The sequence below is a fragment of the Leptodactylus fuscus genome, chromosome 8 (genome assembly GCF_031893055.1).
Source record: "Leptodactylus fuscus isolate aLepFus1 chromosome 8, aLepFus1.hap2, whole genome shotgun sequence".
Classification (NCBI taxonomy): domain Eukaryota; kingdom Metazoa; phylum Chordata; class Amphibia; order Anura; family Leptodactylidae; genus Leptodactylus; species Leptodactylus fuscus.
Genome location: NC_134272.1, coordinates 75,153,206 through 75,172,440, shown reverse-complemented (window position 1 = coordinate 75,172,440; position 19,235 = coordinate 75,153,206). Strand labels below are relative to the sequence as shown.

The 19,235-nt window shown below is 43.4% G+C and overlaps 1 protein-coding gene across 1 annotated transcript in view; it reads right to left on the bottom strand.

Moving 5' to 3' along the window:
• Positions 1–407: 407 nt before the first annotated feature.
• SLC38A11 (solute carrier family 38 member 11) overlaps positions 408–19,235 on the bottom strand; it is a 30,758-nt gene continuing 11,930 nt past the window's right edge. Inside the window, exons 6-12 of the mRNA XM_075285469.1 lie at positions 9,296–9,366; positions 8,317–8,478; positions 5,190–5,302; positions 3,573–3,704; positions 2,994–3,222; positions 1,882–2,035; positions 408–639 (exon numbers count right to left, since the gene is read on the bottom strand). Of these exons, the coding sequence (XP_075141570.1) occupies positions 408–639; positions 1,882–2,035; positions 2,994–3,222; positions 3,573–3,704; positions 5,190–5,302; positions 8,317–8,478; positions 9,296–9,366 (1,093 nt within the window). The remainder of the gene's footprint in view (positions 640–1,881; positions 2,036–2,993; positions 3,223–3,572; positions 3,705–5,189; positions 5,303–8,316; positions 8,479–9,295; positions 9,367–19,235) is intronic.

Genomic DNA, 19,235 nt, shown 5'->3' with positions numbered 1-19,235 from the left:
AATTAATTGTGTATATTATATAGCCCCATACTGCCTATTATAATAATAAATTGTGTATATTATATACACCCACTCTACATACAGTATTACAATAATTGCATTGTGTGTATTATATATACCCCATATTGGTGTCATTTATGGTACATTTCTCAGGTTATGAGAGGCTCTATCCCATTGACTAAGCCCCGTCCAAGTGATGAAGAAAACACAAAAGGGAAAAAGTTCCAATATTTGTACAATTGCAGCTCAATGCAAAGTTTATGACTTTTTTTTTTAACTGTAATTTTTATTGAAGATTTTAACATAACAAGAAATAAAACAAATGCAACCAAACTAAGATGAGGGGAGAGGTTTACTGCCAGTCCCAAATCCACAGAGACAGGACAAAGGGGGAGGGGGGTACCAGGTCACAGTCCCCATAGAGCACAGTAGGCATCCCAAGGGGACCAAATGGAGAGGAAGTCATCTAGAGTGTTATTAAAACTGGCGGTGAGGGATTCAAGGCTCTGCACGTCCTTAATGCGGGCCAGAAGCTCCGTGCCAGAGGGGGAATTAGGGTTCTTCCAATGTTTGGCAATGAGGGTCTTCACAGCCGAGCAGAGGTAGAGGAATAACCTGGAGGTCTTACGACCCAAATGCCTAGGAAAGAGGTTCAAAATGTACGTAAAGGGATGTAGGGGGACCCCTTGAAGGAAAAGGGCGTCAGTTAATGCTCTAACCTCCCTCCAAAAGCCTAGGATAAGGGGGCAGGTCCATAAAATGTGATACAGAGTGCCTACAGCGGTGTTACAACGCCAACATCGCATACGAAGTGCAGGATTCAAAGCATGGAGAAGAGCTGGGGTATGGTACCAATGCATCAATAGCTTGAAAGTAATGCACTGAGAGGATTTCTGAGCTCGGGACCAAACAATCTGCCACTGACCCGGTGAGAGGGGAGCACCCAAAGCTTCCTCCCATTTAGACATATAACAATACCGAATGTGGGAGCCAAGCGCAAGTTTATGACTTTTTAATGACAGAAAACTAGAGTATGAATGTCACTCAAGTGCTGAAGTTCGATAACATCGACCTGCTCCATGTGACCCCTGAGGCCCAATCACAGGCCTCAGCGGGCCCCCAAGGCGCTGACATCAGAAGGGAACACCAGATGTCTCCAAATATCTAAGGTAATGCTGGTATCTACTGTCTACCCGGACTATGTGTAATACTGAAGCAAAACTGTCTATATCACCTAAAACTGTAGAGATAAAAGTGAGATTTAAAAAAAAAAAAAAAAGGAATGCACATTGATGGAGATAAAAAAGTGTCCTGACCGGAATAAATGGCGATTTTATGGCGAAGGAATGGATAAATATGGTGCTTATTATTGCAGGCCTATTCACACAGCGCTGTTCCTTTCCTCTTCCTGTTGCACTTCCTCCATTATCCTGGCTGTTGTGCCTGGAATTTCCCTGCACCAAGTTAATATGTCAAAGGACTTGTGGTTGTGGCCTATGTAATAAGTTACCTCTGTACCATCACTGGCCAATAAAGGTCTACAATTAAAGGGATACATCCCTATTATTCTGTTATATACAGGCTGCTTTGTTGGTTGTGACAGTTCAAGCTCCCCATCCACCAGCCCCATTGTCAAGATATAGGACCCTTCTATAGGGTCCATTCACGCTAGCAGAGAAAGGAACCCATTGAAGTTGCTGAAATTCCACACCATTTTCCTCCGGGAGAATGGACCCTTAGGCAGCCTGGACTTTTGCCTATGTTCAGTTATGGACGGTCCAGTAAAGAGAGTTGGGATAGCGGAAGTACCATTACCCTACTAGATTCAGTTTCTGGTTTGTGCCCCAAATAGTATTTTAAAGGAAGTGTCAGCAAACTTACACAAAGCACTTCTTCCTCATTTGCATATAAGTAGAATGACGATTTACGTGAGCAATGGAACTCCAAATCTTAATAATATTGTTAATATTGTAATCCGCAGCTAATAGCTCTGTGATCACAGCAGCCCCTGCGCTCTCCAATGTGTAGGCGTCTACTAAGAGGGAAAGTGTAACAAGTGTAATGTGAGGTCGACGGCTGGTAGAAACTGTGCCCATGACCGGCTGCGGCTCCTCTGTACGTCTAATATGGCAGACATTAAAGGGATTCTACCATTAAAACCTCTTTTTTTGTAGATAAGACGTCGGAATAGCCTTTAGAAAGGCTATTCATCTCTTACCTTTAGATGTGATCTCCGCTGCGCCGTTCCTTAGAAATACCGGTTTTTATCGGTATGTAAATTAGTTCTCTGGCAGCGATGGGGGCGGGCCCCAGCACTGAAAATGCGATGGGGGCGTCCGCAGTGCTGCTCAAGAACACGATCCTGCGACGCCTCTATCTATGGATCTTCCCCTTCTCTGTCGTCTTCTCTGACGCCTGCGCAGTTGGCTCTGCCAGTGAGATACCAGCAGAGCCGAGTGCGAATGCCGGCCAGCGGCCATTTTTGGGAGGCCGCTCCTGCATTGAACTACAAGAGCAAGAGCAGCCTCCCAAAAATGGCCGCCGGCCGGCATGCGCAGTCGGCTCTACTAGTGTCTCACTGGCAGAGCCAACTGCGCAGGCGTCGGAGGAAGACGACAGAGAAGGGGAGGATCCAGCCGAAGATAGAGGCGTCGCAGGATTGTGTTCTCCAGCTACAGTGGGGACGCCCCCCATCGCATTTTCAGTGCTTGGACCCGCCCCCATCGCTGCCAGAGAACTAATTTACATACCGGTAAAAAATGGTATTTCTAAGGAACGGTGCGGCGGAGACCACATCTAAAGGTAAGAGATGAATAGCCTTTCTAAAGGCTATTCCGACGTCTTATCCACAAAAAAAGAGGTTTTAATGGTAGAATCCCTTTAAGAACAGATTCTTCTACATGAGGATCCCGGGAGCCTTTTATTTATCATGTTATAAAAAAATCAAATCATTGGCGCGATAATGGAAAATTATTTTATTTGAGATGAATTACTCTGGTATAAATGGGAGGAGTTTGACGAGCAATAAGACATTTCCTTTCCGTGGCTACATTCTTGTGGATAGAAAATGGCCATAAAAAATCCTACAGGCATTATTACAATACCGAGGAGGAGGATGAGGCAGGGCAGGGCGTTGTTGATGTGGTACCAGTGATCGGTGGACAGCTTCAGATAGCAGGCGGTGGGGATGATGAAGACGAGAGGAGTCGCACTGAGAACGCCCTGGGAAGTGACAGATACAAATGATGTTATTAAAAGTCATTAGAACTGAGGCTTCACGTTGCGGAGATGTATTGTTTCTTTGTTGCAGAAAGCCAGAAGTGGATTGAGCAGAAGATAGAAGTATGAGAAGTTTACTATAAATTTCCCATTCCTTTTGGAGACGTTCCTGACTTTAGCTAAAAAAAAACGCAGCAAAATTTGCAACAAAAAAAGCTGCAAAAGTAAATCAGGATACAGCAAAACATCCCGCATAATAAATCCCCCCATATTAAATTGTCCCATAGTAAACTACCCCCTAATAATCCACCCCATACTCTTCTGCTGCACGCGGTGACGTCGCTGACACTTACATTAAGCTCCAGGACCATTCCCAGGCAGTCGGCAAATAAAGATACGATTGTGGTGACAGATACAACAAGCAACGTGACTGCAAAGTGATGGAGGGTCGAAAGAGTCCCACCGAAAAATACATTCGAAATCACCTGGAGGAAGCAAAAATGGCAGTCACTGATCATGTGACATGAAGGGTTGCCCCTGCGGGCCCTCTGTACCTGCATGCTCTGCTAGACTCTCTATCAAAATCACAGAATTTTCCTCCAATGTAAATGTGAACATTCTTGGAAAATTGTAAAGTTTCCGGATGTGTGCGAGAAGCTGAAGCTGTCATAGAGATCCGGAGGAGAGGCGCCATCTACTGGTCATAAGTCAGGACTCTTCATGAAATGAGGATTTATTAAAAAAATATATTTTCTATTTTTAATTTAGAAATTTTTGTAGAGATGTTTCTGTAAATCCCAGTTACAAGTTTCTATATTTATCTGGGTTACAGAATGTTCACACGTGGATAATGTGTTTGTCTAAATGGGACAAATTTTCAGTTGCTGAGACTCTATCTATCTATCTATCTATCTATCTATCTCATATCTATCTATCTCCTATCTCTATCTCCTATCTATCTATCTATCTATCTATCTATCTATCTATCTATCTCATATCTAACTATCTATCTATCTATCTATCTATCTATCTCCTATCTCTCTCTCTATCTCCTATCTATCTATCTATCTATCTCATATCTATCTATCTATCTATCTATCTATCTATCTATCTATCTATCTATCTATCTCCTATCTATCTATCTATCTCATATCTATCTATCTCCTATCTATCTATCTATCTATCTATCTATCTATCTATCTATCTATCTCATATCTATCTATCTCCTATCTATCTATCTATCTATCTATCTATCTATCTATCTATCTCCTATCTATCTATCTATCTATCTATCTATCTATCTATCTCATATCTATCTATCTATCTATCTATCTATCTATCTATCTATCTCCTATCTATCTATCTATCTATCTATCTATCTCATATCTATCTATCTCCTATCTATCTATCTATCTATCTATCTATCTATCTATCTATCTATCTTCCTATCTATCTATCTCCTATCTATCTATCTATCTATCTATCTATCTCATATCTATCTATCTATCTATCTATCTATCTATCTATCTATCTAGTAGAAAAAAATGCAGGAGCAGCACAGCATACAAACCGGGCGCAAAGCCAAACTAGAAGATGGCTAATCTTCAACTTTACATAAGAAGTGGAAAAAATGGCAGCACTCCAACATTTAGAAAAAGTGTGGGTTTATTTATTAAGTTTCGGATAAGAATTGAAACATCGCTGCTTGGAATAAACCCACACTTTTTCTAAATGTTGGAGTGCTGCCATTTTTTCCACTTCCTATCTATCTATCTATCTATCTATCTATCTATCTATCTATCTATCTATCTATCTCCTATCTATCTATCTATCTATCTATCTATCTCCTATCTATCTATCTATCTATCTATCTATCCTTCTATCTATCTATCTATCTATCTATCTATCTATCTATCTATCTATCTATCTATGTTCTATCTATGTTATTCTATTTGAATCTCACATCTTACCTCTCTAGCGACGAAACATTCCATTGGGTATGTGAGGATTATTGTCATTGCGTAGAAAAATCTTCCAACCGTAACCAATGTATCATCTTTACAATAATTTTCAAACAAATCTCCTAAAAAGGAAAAAAAAAATTCTATGAAAATGTCTGATGAATGTCATGACTTACAACATGTAGGACAAAATGGGATTGTTTATTATCTCTAGCTGTTGGGAAACTACAACTCCCAGCATGCATACTTTCTCTTCTTTGAGCTACCCATAGAAGTGAATGGTGCTGTGCATACTGGGAGTTGTAGTTTTTCCTATCTATCTATCTATCTATCTATCTATCTATCTATCTATCTATCTATCTATCTATCATCTATCTATCTATCATCTATCTATCATCTATCCTAGCTATTATCTGTTAAAATGTATCACAGTATTTCCAGCTTTACTGACATTGTATATGAGATATAAATGTATTTTGTGACTCTACAAATATGATGTATAGGATATAAATGTATTTACAGCTCTACAGATATGATATATGGGATATAAATTTATTGTGACTATATCACGGTATCATCCAGCTTTACAGCTATGATATATGGGATATAAATGTATTTTGTGACTCTACTTATATAGTATATATCAGATATAAATACTTTGTGTGACTTTACTGATATGGTGTATGGGATATAAATGTATTTTACAGCCCCGGTCCTAAGAAACATACAAAATGTTCATTTTTCACATCTTTCCGCTCTTCCTTCCTGCTTACAGGGAGTTCATTTCAAAATATCCAGAAAGTTGGACTTAAAATATAATGGTCTTATTCACATAGAAAATTTGCATTGGAAACTTAGCATCAGCAATTTTTACTCCAACATTATATGGAAGAATGTTTTCATGTTTTCCATGTGAGGACGCTGAAGTCTCTGAACAGGGAATGAAGTGACTGGGAAGGAATCTGCTGCTAGAACTAGAAAGATTCCAGTTTATTAAGATTAGATCCATGAAGAAGATTCTACAAGAAAGTGATTGGATAGATAGATAGATAGATAGATAGATAGATAGATAGGAGATAGATAGATAGATAGATAGATAGATAGATAGATAGATAGATAGATAGATAGATAGATAGGAGATAGATAGATAGATAGATAGATAGATAGATAGGAGATGGATGGATAGATAGATAGATAGATAGATAGATAGATAGATAGATAGGAGATAGATAGATAGAGAGACTTTATATACATACAAATAAATATATATATTGCATATACATACTCACACGTATATATACGCTCACATACACACACTATCTATCTCCTATCTATCTATCTATCTATCTATCTATCTATCTATCTATCTCTTATCTCTCTCTCTCTCTATATATATATATATATACTAGCTGGTACCCGCGACTTCGTCTGCGGTGATTGTAGCAGTGGGTATATACAGGCATGGGTGAGGTTTTCGTACTGTGTGTAAGGTATGGGATATGAAATGTAAGTTTGTATCTTGTTTTTTCTGTAATTCTGAGAATCCGTGAGACTTTTGTGTTGAAGTTACTTTGTATTTGAGCTGCTATATATACGGTGTTGTGAGAAACTTTACATAGTGACTTTGGGACATGAGTATTTGAAGTTAACCCTTTCCCGCCGATGGCATTTTTTGATTTTCGTTTTTGACTCCCCTCCTTCTAAACCCCATAACTTTTTTATTTCTCCGCTCCCAGAGCCATATGAGGTCTTAATTTTTGCGGGACAAATTTTTCTTCATGATGCCTCCATTATTTATTCTAGATAATGTACTGGGAAGCAGGGAAAAAATTCAGAATGGGGGGGATTTGAAGAAAAAATGCATTTCTGCGACTTTCTTACGGGCTTTGGTTTTACGGCGTTCACTGTGCAACCAAAATGACATGTCCCCTATATTCTGTGTTTCGTTACGATTCCGGGGATACCAAATTTATATCGTTTTATTTACATTTTGACCCCTTTAAAAAAATCCAAAACTGTGTTAAAAAATTATTTTTTGAAAAGTCGCCATATTCCGACAGCCGTAACTTTTTTATACGTGCGTGTACAGGGATGTATAGGGCGTCTTTTTTTGTGGGACCGGGTGTACTTTGTAGTTCTACCATTTTTGGAAAATGTTATTGCTTTGATCACTTTTTATTCAAATTTTTATCAGAATCAAAACAGTGAAAAATTGGCGGTTTGGCACTTTTGACCATTTTTCCCGCTACGACGTTTACCGAACAGGAAAAATATTTGTGTAGCTTTGTAGAGCGGGCGATTTCGGACGTGGGGATACCTAACATGTATGTGTTTCACAGTTTTTAACTACTTTTATATGTGTTCTAGGGAAAGGAGGGTGATTGGAATTTTTAATCCTTTTTATTTATTGTTTTATATTTTTTTTACTTTTTTTAAACTTTTTTTTTTGCATTTATTAGACCGCCTAGGGGTATTGACATGGGTGGGCTGTGTCGCGGCTTGTCAGAGCGGTGGGGGTCGGCAAACATGGCTGCTGCGGAGCGTTAAAGAGAGCCTCCTGGAGTATCGTTAAGGTGAGGGGCAAAGTGGTAAAGTATATGTATATGTGATTGTGTGGGGTTAGGGGCGAGGCTGTAGAGGGCAATATGAATTTTGGGGCTTGCTATGGTCCAAAGTGTGTGAGATTGCAGAGATGGTGGTGTGAGTTTGGGTTTTGTGGGGGTCCTGGCACAAACGTATGTGCGCTATTGTGACGAAAAGTAGCCTATTGTTTAATCGAGTGTAATGACTATGTTTGTGGAAAATTTCAGCCAAATCGGTGGAGCGGTTTTTCCGTGATTGAGGAACAAACATCCGAACATGCAAACATCCAAACACACAAACCCACAAACTCACAAACTTTCACATTTATAATATTAATAGGATCTCCTATCTATCTATCTATCTATCTATCTATCTATCTATCTATCTATCTATGTCATATCTATCTATCTATCTATCTATCTATCTATCTATCTCCTATCTATCTATCTATCTATCTATCTATCTATCTATCTCCTATCTATCTATCTATCTATCTATCTCTATCTCAAGGCCTTTACATGGAGGTCTATACAGTACAGATTCTGTAGATTACCTTGTGTAAATCCTGTAAATGTAATGTATCCAAAGACAGAATACTGGACGCTGATAACTAGAGAGATGATCATTGATACATGTGTGATATTAGACCACATTCTGACTGTTCCTTTCTCCAGAGATCCATAAATTAAAAAACAGGCATGATGGCACATAAACACTGAAAAAGAAGGAAAGAAGGAGTCACAGGATTAATGGGAATCACAGGAGTCATGGCTTCTTCATATTTCTATTATTGGAAATAGATGGATTATTATTATTATTATTATTATTATTATTTATAATAACAATTATTAGCATGTATTTTTATTTAATATTATTATTATGCATTATTAATATTTATTATTTTGTGTTAGTTTATTACAATGTATTATTGATTTATTATTATCTATTGTATCGATTATACTTATTAATAACAATATTTATTTATTCTTTTCTATTTATTATAATATCAATAATCATAATAATTATTATTACTATTGATTCTTTTTTATTTTTAATTATTAACTATTCATTTTAAATCTTCCTAATTTTATTATTAATTATTATTATTTTAAATTATTATGTATTGGAGTGAGTCCAGCCAAGGACATTCTCCCCATGTTTGGTGGGTTTCCTCCGGGTACTTTGGTTTCCTCCCATGCTTTAAAGATATCTTGATAGGGAATTTAGGTTGCACACCCAATATTGGACAATGATTTACATTATCTGTAAAGTGCTGCGGAATATGATGGCGCTATATAAGTAAATACATAATTATCTCTATACAGACATCACATAGCAGTACATATAGTGATATAATGTGGTTCTTCCCCTATAGAAACATCATATTTAGGGTAGACTGTGTGTAGCACTATATATAGTGACTATGGCTTTGCAGGGGCACCCAATGACTGACACAAGACCTTAGTGTCATAAGACGTGTCTGAATAAAGAGTTATCGACCATAAAGATAGTTTACACTTATAGATATTTACCAAAAGACATGACCCCAACGGCTTGGACCGCGCTCCACTTTGCAAACACCCAGGCTTCATCAGTATGCGGTCTATAGGACAAGCAATGGTGATAGGTTAAAATATAGCGATGGTATAAATGTGACACAGTATATATACCCCACAATATAACTCCCCATACATATAATATATATATATATATATATATATATATATATATATATATATCCAAATTCATACAAATATTTGCAGTATATGACCCCGATATATTATATACAGATATCTCTGCATACTTACAGTATATACACTTGATATAACACACATATATATATATATATATATATATATATATATATATATATATATATATATACACACAGTATCACACACAGTAAATCATTGTATACACACAGTATATACACGCAAATGACTGAGGAGCTTTCAGAAATTCTCTCCTAATCTTCTATTCTCTGTCCTCCCCCCATCTCTCCCCGCACCCCCATGACGGCCCACGCTGAGTCTAATACATGGTGCACTTTGATTCCCAGGCTGAGATTTTCAGGGCCAGTTTTTCCCACAGTTTTTCCCTCTGTTATTTGCTTCCTATCAGCTGACTGCGCAGCTACAAAACCACAAATCAACAAAAACTCTCTGATAGGGAAAAGTTCAGACTGCTTTTAATAATGACTGACTGGTCTCTTAAAGGGCCAGTATGTGTAATTACTCTCGAAATTTGTTACCCTCATCTTTCCAGATGCCTTAAAGGGAATGTTCTGGGTTTATAATCTGCAGTCTATCCACAGGAGATAGGGTAAGAGACTGATCCATGGAGGTCCGAGCTCTGGGGATTGTCAGGGTGGGGGGTCTTTTGAACTTTCTGAATAGAACAGTGATCGTACAGACGCCATGCTCCTCTTGATACAGCCCATACAACGTGACAGCAGCTCATCTGTGAGATCTCTTCAGGAAGGTCTATAAATGCCCCTAGATCAGTGGTGAAGCTATCGCCTGCAATCCTCAGGGACACATTGGGCCACTACTGAACATGGGAAAAAAATTGAAAAACTAAATGTGATCTTACTCCCCTCTCCTGGGCTCTGGTGCAACTACCTGTTGTCTTCAGACCTCTTTAGTGACGTCACAGACATCACATGGGTCAGGTTGGCTTCGCAACGCATTATGACACCGACATAACCCATGTCAGTTTTTCTGTTAATTCTTTACATTATCATAAATACGTTATCATACACATGTTATTATATACTCGTTATCATACACGCATCATCATACATACCTAATCACATGCACATTATCATACATAGTCAGATACATATTTATCATACGCACACTATACATAATTATATATAATCACATGCACATCATATATAATTATACATACAGAATTACACACATCATCATAGACACATTATCATACACATGTCATCATATGTACATAATCATACATACATCATCACACACAATCATACACATGTACATTATTATACACACATCATCAAACATAGTCACACGCACATTATCATACACAGTCAGACGCATACATTATCATATGCACATCATACATAATCGCAAATATATTATCATAGATTATGCACAATCATATATTATCACATGCACATTTCCATACATGCATTGTCATACACACATCATCATACATTATTATACACAATCACATGTATATTTATTATCTGCACATCATACATCCTTATACATACATAATCACATGCACAATTTCATACATACATTATCATACGCACATTACACATAATCGTGCTCACACCATCATACATATGTCATCATTACATACATACGTACAGAATCACATATGATCACATGCACATTTCATACACACATCATACATAATTATACATTATTATATGCACATTATCATACACTGCACATTTTCCTCTTTGGGCTGAATCAGTTACATAATCTGAATTGTCATTTACATTATTGTTTTCTATTCACCATAACATTGAGCAGAACATTCTCCGTCATAAAATATTAACCATTTTTCGTGTTTCTTTAAAAAAAAAAAAAATCTGATCTCTCTGGTGCGGAGAAAATAGAAAATAAAACAATCATCCCTGCTCAGGGTCAGTAGCAAAACCGCACAAACACACAAGATCTTTAGTTCTTTTTTTCCATGTAAGGCGAGAATGTCTATAAAAGAAAAGCTGCCCCCTTGTGGTCGATGTGGAATACAAACTGTGAAGCTGGTCACAAAAGCTGCTGCTATTATATTTCATAATGGTTATTGGGCTGGGGTTACAGGAATATTTTCATTTCAGAACATTTTGTTAAAAAGGGGAGAAATTTGTTGCAGAAAAAAAATATCATTTAAGGATAGAAACTCAAAATGTCAACTAAGGAATCTGTGTTGTTCCCTTATATAAGTACGTGTAGGGATGCAGCAGTCAGTAACATCACTTCTAGTGCCTGGATGACATTATATTCGACAACAGAAACGCGTCAGGAGTCATGGCAGGAGCAGCCCAATGATTCAAAATTAGAGATGAGCGAACACTAAAATGTTCGAGGTTCGAAATTCGATTCGAACAGCCGCTCAATGTTCGTGTGTTCGAACGGGTTTCGAACCCCATTATAGTCTATGGGGAACAGATACTCGTTAAGGGGGAAACCCAAATCCGTGTCTGGAGGGTCACCAAGTCCACTATGACACCCCAGGAAATGATGCCAACACCTCTGGAATCACACTGGGACAGCAGGGGAAGCATGTCTGGGGGCATCTAACACACCAAAGACCCTCTATTACCCCAACATCACAGCCTAACAACTACACACTTTACACACTCAATACCACCTCTCTGACAGTAGGAAAACACCTTGAAACATGTGTATTTGGCACTTGCAGTGAGGAGAGCTTGTCACCAGCAGTGAATTTGGCCCTTGTAGTAAGTTGAGGTTGGCACCAACATTTGTTTTGAAAATCAGGGTGGATTGAGCCTCTAACCAGCAGAGTTTGGGCAAATTCATGGTGGAGGGAGCCTCTAAAAACCCCAGTTTGGACCAATTCATGGTGGAGGGAGACTCTAAAAACCCCAGTTTGGACCAATTCATGGTGGAGGGAGCCTCTAAAAACCCCAGTTTGGACCAATTCATGGTGGAGGGAGCCTCTAACCAGCCCAGTTTGGGCAAATTCATGGTGGAGGGAGCCTCTAACCAGCCCAGTTTGGACCAATTAATGGTGGAGGGAGCCTCTAACCAGCCCAGTTTGGACCAATTAATGGTGGAGGGAGCCTCTAACCACCCCAGTTTGGACCAATTCATGGTGGAGGGAGCCTCTAACCAGCCCAGTTTGGACCAATTCATGGTGGAGGGAGCCTCTAAAAAACCCAGTTTGGACCAATTCATGGTGGAGGGAGCCTCTAAACAGCCCAGTTTGGGCAAATTCATGGTGGAGGGAGCCTCTAACCACCCCAGTTTGGACCAATTCATGGTGGAGGGAGCCTCTAAACAGCCAAGTTTGGACCAATTCATGGTGAAGGGAGCCTCTAAAAACCCGTTTGGACCAATTCATGGTGGAGGGAGCCTCTAACCAGCCCAGTTTGGGCAAATTCATGGTGGAGGGAGCCTCTAAACAGCCCAGTTTGGGCAAATTCATGGTGGAGGGAGCCTCTAACCAGCCCAGTTTGGACCAATTCATGGTGGAGGGAGCCTCTAACCAGCCCAGTTTGGGCAAATTCATGGTGGAGGGAGCCTCTAAACAGCCCAGTTTGGGCAAATTCATGGTGGAGGGAGCCTCTAACCAGCCCAGTTTGGACCAATTCATGGTGGAGGGAGCCTCTAACCAGCCCAGTTTGGGCAAATTCATGGTGGAGGGAGCCTCTAAACAGCCCAGTTTGGGCAAATTCATGGTGGAGGGAGCCTCTAACCAGCCCAGTTTGGACCAATTAATGGTGGAGGGAGCCTCTAAACAGCCAAGTTTTGGGAAATTCATGGTGGAGGGAGCCTCTAACCAGCCCAGTTTGGACCAATTCATGGTGGAGGGAGCCTCTAACCAGCCCAGTTTGGACCAATTCATGGTGGAGGGAGCCTCTAAACAGCCCAGTTTGGGCAAATTCATGGTGGAGGGAGCCTCTAAAAAACCCAGTTTGGACCAATTCATGGTGGAGGGAGCCTCTAATTAGCCCAGTTTGGACCAATTAATTGTGGAGGGAGCCTCTAACCAGCCCAGTTTGGACCAATTAATGGTGGAGGGAGCCTCTAACCACCCCAGTTTGGGCAAATTCATGGTGGAGGGAGCCTCTAACCAGCCCAGTTTGGACCAATTAATGGTGGAGGGAGCCTCTAAACAGCCAAGTTTTGGGAAATTCATGGTGGAGGGAGCCTCTAACCAGCCCAGTTTGGACCAATTCATGGTGGAGGGAGCCTCTAAACAGCCCAGTTTGGGCAAATTCATGGTGGAGGGAGCCTCTAAAAACCCGTTTGGACCAATTCATGGTGGAGGGAGCCTCTAACCAGCCCAGTTTGGGCAAATTCATGGTGGAGGGAGCCTCTAAACAGCCCAGTTTGGGCAAATTCATGGTGGAGGGAGCCTCTAACCAGCCCAGTTTGGACCAATTCATGGTGGAGGGAGCCTCTAACCAGCCCAGTTTGGGCAAATTCATGGTGGAGGGAGCCTCTAAACAGCCCAGTTTGGGCAAATTCATGGTGGAGGGAGCCTCTAACCAGCCCAGTTTGGACCAATTAATGGTGGAGGGAGCCTCTAACCAGCCCAGTTTGGGCAAATTCATGGTGAAGGGAGCCTCTAAAAACCCGTTTGGACCAATTCATGGTGGAGGGAGCCTCTAACCAGCCCAGTTTGGGCAAATTCATGGTGGAGGGAGCCTCTAAACAGCCCAGTTTGGGCAAATTCATGGTGGAGGGAGCCTCTAACCAGCCCAGTTTGGACCAATTCATGGTGGAGGGAGCCTCTAACCAGCCCAGTTTGGGCAAATTCATGGTGGAGGGAGCCTCTAAACAGCCCAGTTTGGGCAAATTCATGGTGGAGGGAGCCTCTAACCAGCCCAGTTTGGACCAATTAATGGTGGAGGGAGCCTCTAACCAGCCCAGTTTGGGCAAATTCATGGTGGAGGGAGCCTCTAAACAGCCCAGTTTGGGCAAATTCATGGTGGAGGGAGCCTCTAACCAGCCCAGTTTGGACCAATTCATGGTGGAGGGAGCCTCTAACCAGCCCAGTTTGGGCAAATTCATGGTGGAGGGAGCCTCTAAACAGCCCAGTTTGGGCAAATTCATGGTGGAGGGAGCCTCTAACCAGCCCAGTTTGGACCAATTAATGGTGGAGGGAGCCTCTAAACAGCCAAGTTTTGGGAAATTCATGGTGGAGGGAGCCTCTAACCAGCCCAGTTTGGACCAATTCATGGTGGAGGGAGCCTCTAAACAGCCCAGTTTGGGCAAATTCATGGTGGAGGGAGCCTCTAAACAGCCAAGTTTGGACCAATTCATGGTGAAGGGAGCCTCTAAAAACCCGTTTGGACCAATTCATGGTGGAGGGAGCCTCTAACCAGCCCAGTTTGGGCAAATTCATGGTGGAGGGAGCCTCTAAACAGCCCAGTTTGGGCAAATTCATGGTGGAGGGAGCCTCTAACCAGCCCAGTTTGGACCAATTCATGGTGGAGGGAGCCTCTAACCAGCCCAGTTTGGGCAAATTCATGGTGGAGGGAGCCTCTAAACAGCCCAGTTTGGGCAAATTCATGGTGGAGGGAGCCTCTAACCAGCCCAGTTTGGACCAATTAATGGTGGAGGGAGCCTCTAAACAGCCAAGTTTTGGGAAATTCATGGTGGAGGGAGCCTCTAACCAGCCCAGTTTGGACCAATTCATGGTGGAGGGAGCCTCTAACCAGCCCAGTTTGGACCAATTCATGGTGGAGGGAGCCTCTAAACAGCCCAGTTTGGGCAAATTCATGGTGGAGGGAGCCTCTAAAAAACCCAGTTTGGACCAATTCATGGTGGAGGGAGCCTCTAATTAGCCCAGTTTGGACCAATTAATTGTGGAGGGAGCCTCTAACCAGCCCAGTTTGGACCAATTAATGGTGGAGGGAGCCTCTAACCACCCCAGTTTGGGCAAATTCATGGTGGAGGGAGCCTCTAACCAGCCCAGTTTGGACCAATTAATGGTGGAGGGAGCCTCTAAACAGCCAAGTTTTGGGAAATTCATGGTGGAGGGAGCCTCTAACCAGCCCAGTTTGGACCAATTCATGGTGGAGGGAGCCTCTAAACAGCCCAGTTTGGGCAAATTCATGGTGGAGGGAGCCTCTAAAAAACCCAGTTTGGACCAATTCATGGTGGAGGGAGCCTCTAATTAGCCCAGTTTGGACCAATTAATTGTGGAGGGAGCCTCTAACCAGCCCAGTTTGGACCAATTCATGGTGGAGGGAGCCTCTAACCAGCCCAGTTTGGGCAAATTCATGGTGGAGGGAGCCTCTAAACAGCCCAGTTTGGGCAAATTCATGGTGGAGGGAGCCTCTAACCAGCCCAGTTTGGACCAATTAATGGTGGAGGGAGCCTCTAAACAGCCAAGTTTTGGGAAATTCATGGTGGAGGGAGCCTCTAACCAGCCCAGTTTGGACCAATTCATGGTGGAGGGAGCCTCTAAACAGCCCAGTTTGGGCAAATTCATGGTGGAGGGAGCCTCTAAACAGCCAAGTTTGGACCAATTCATGGTGAAGGGAGCCTCTAAAAACCCGTTTGGACCAATTCATGGTGGAGGGAGCCTCTAACCAGCCCAGTTTGGGCAAATTCATGGTGGAGGGAGCCTCTAAACAGCCCAGTTTGGGCAAATTCATGGTGGAGGGAGCCTCTAACCAGCCCAGTTTGGACCAATTCATGGTGGAGGGAGCCTCTAACCAGCCCAGTTTGGGCAAATTCATGGTGGAGGGAGCCTCTAAACAGCCCAGTTTGGGCAAATTCATGGTGGAGGGAGCCTCTAACCAGCCCAGTTTGGACCAATTAATGGTGGAGGGAGCCTCTAAACAGCCAAGTTTTGGGAAATTCATGGTGGAGGGAGCCTCTAACCAGCCCAGTTTGGACCAATTCATGGTGGAGGGAGCCTCTAACCAGCCCAGTTTGGACCAATTCATGGTGGAGGGAGCCTCTAAACAGCCCAGTTTGGGCAAATTCATGGTGGAGGGAGCCTCTAAAAAACCCAGTTTGGACCAATTCATGGTGGAGGGAGCCTCTAATTAGCCCAGTTTGGACCAATTAATTGTGGAGGGAGCCTCTAACCAGCCCAGTTTGGACCAATTAATGGTGGAGGGAGCCTCTAACCACCCCAGTTTGGGCAAATTCATGGTGGAGGGAGCCTCTAACCAGCCCAGTTTGGACCAATTAATGGTGGAGGGAGCCTCTAAACAGCCAAGTTTTGGGAAATTCATGGTGGAGGGAGCCTCTAACCAGCCCAGTTTGGACCAATTCATGGTGGAGGGAGCCTCTAAACAGCCCAGTTTGGGCAAATTCATGGTGGAGGGAGCCTCTAAAAAACCCAGTTTGGACCAATTCATGGTGGAGGGAGCCTCTAATTAGCCCAGTTTGGACCAATTAATTGTGGAGGGAGCCTCTAACCAGCCCAGTTTGGGCAAATTCATGGTGGAGGGAGCCTCTAACCAGCCCAGTTTGGACCAATTCATGGTGGAGGGAGCCTCTAACCAGCCCAGTTTGGACCAATTCATGGTGGAGGGAGCCTCTAAAAAACCCAGTTTGGACCAATTCATGGTGGAGGGAGCCTCTAAACAGCCCAGTTTGGGCAAATTCATGGTGGAAGGAGCCTCTAACCAGCAGAGTTGTGGGAAAGCAGGGTGGAGGGAGCCTCTAACCAGCAGAGTTGGTGGAAATCAGGGTGGAGGGAGCCTCTAACCAGCAGAGTTGGGGGAAATCATGTTGGAGGGAGCCTAGTATTAGCAGAATTGTGCAACGCTTATGGTGGATGAGTATGAGGATGCGGAGGAATTGGAGAGGTTGAGTACAGACATGGAGTTTCATGTTGGGGTGCTTTACACAGGTGGGCACAAAAATGAAGGCTCTATCCAGTGGTGGTTCATTTTTATCAAAGTGAGCCGGTCGGCACTCTCAGCTGACAGACGGGTGCGCTTGTCAGTGATGATGCCACCGGCTGCACTGAACACCCTCTCAGATAGGACGCTGGCGGCAGGACAGGACAGCACCTCCAAGGCATATAGGGCAAGTTCAAGCCACAGGTCCAACTTCGACACCCAATACGTGTAGGGCGCAGAGGGGTCGGAGAGGACAGGGCTGTGGTCGGAAAGGTATTCCCGCAACATGCGCCTATACTTCTCACGCCTGGTGACACTAGGACCCTCCGTGGCGGCACTTTGGCGAGGGGGTGCCATCAAGGTGTCCCAGACCTTAGACAGTGTGCCCCTCGTTTGTGTGGACCGGTGAGAACTTGGTTGCCTACTGGAGGAACTGCCCTCCCTGCCGCCAACGTCACATGCTGGAAACATCTCCATCATATTCTGCACCAATTGCCTGTGGCAAGCATTGATGCGATTGGCCCTCCCCTCTACCGGAATAAAAGACGAGATGTTGTTTTTATACCGGGGGTCAAGGATAGCAAAGATCCAGTACTGGTTGTCCTCCATGATTTTGACAATACGCTTGTCGGTTGTAAAGCACCCCAACATGAACTCAGCCATGTCTGCCACAGTGTTAGTTGGCATGACTCCTCTGGCCCCACCGGAAAGTTCAATCTCCATTTCCTCCTCATCCTCCATGTCTACCCATCCGCGCTGCAACAATGGGACGATTCGAAGTTGCCCGGAAGCCTCCTGTATCACCATCACATCATCGGACAACTCTTCTTCCTCCTCCTCCTCCTCCTCCTCCTCCATTAAACGCAGTGAAGCGGACAGATGTGTGGACCTACTCTCCAGCTGTGACGGATCGGATGCTATCCCTAACTCCTCTGTGTGATCTGAGTTATCCCTGATGTCAATCAGGGATTCTCTCAGAACACACAAGAGCGGGATTGTAAGGCTCACCATCGCATCCTCAGAGCTCACCCTCCTTGTGGACTCCTCAAAGACCCGTAGGATGTCACAAAGGTCTCTCATCCATGGCCACTCATGGATGTGAAACTGAGGCAGCTGACTTTGTGGCACCCTAGGGTTTTGTAGCTGGTATTCCATCAAAGGTCTCTGCTGCTCAACCACTCTATTCAACATCTGAAACGTTGAGTTCCAGCGTGTGGGGACGTCGCACAAAAGCCGGTGTTGTGGCACATGCAGGCGTTGCTGGAGAGATTTTAAGCTAGCAGCGGCTACTGTCGACTTGCGAAAGTGGGCGCACATGCGCCGCACTTTCACCAGTAGCTCTGGAACATTGGGGTAGCTCTTTAGGAAACGTTGCACCACTAGGTTGAAGACGTGGGCCAGGCATGGAACATGTTGGAGTCCGGCAAGCTCCAGAGCTGCTACCAGGTTCCGGCCGTTATCACAAACGACCATGCCTGGGCCCAGGTGCAGCGGCTCAAACCATATTGCCGTCTCATCGAGGAGGGCATCCCTCACCTCGGAGGCAGTGTGCTGTCTGTCCCCCAAGCTGATCAGCTTCAGCACAGCCTGCTGACGTCTACCAACGCCAGTGCTGCAACGTTTCCAACTCGTAGCTGGGGTCAATCTAACAGCGGAGGAGGAGGCGGTGGCGGAGGAGGAGGCGGTGGCGGAGGAGGAGGCGGTAGAGGAGGAGGAGGAGGGGGGTGTTCTTCTCGTGTCCCTGCCAGGAATGTTAGGCGGGGAGACGAGGTACACCGGGCCAGTTTGGGAAGCAGTCCCAGCCTCAACTACATTCACCCAGTGTGCCGTCAGTGAAATGTAGCGTCCCTGTCCGCATGCACTTGTCCACGCGTCGGTGGTCAAGTGGACCTTTGTGCAAAGCGCGGAACTAAGGGCCCGCCTGATGTTGA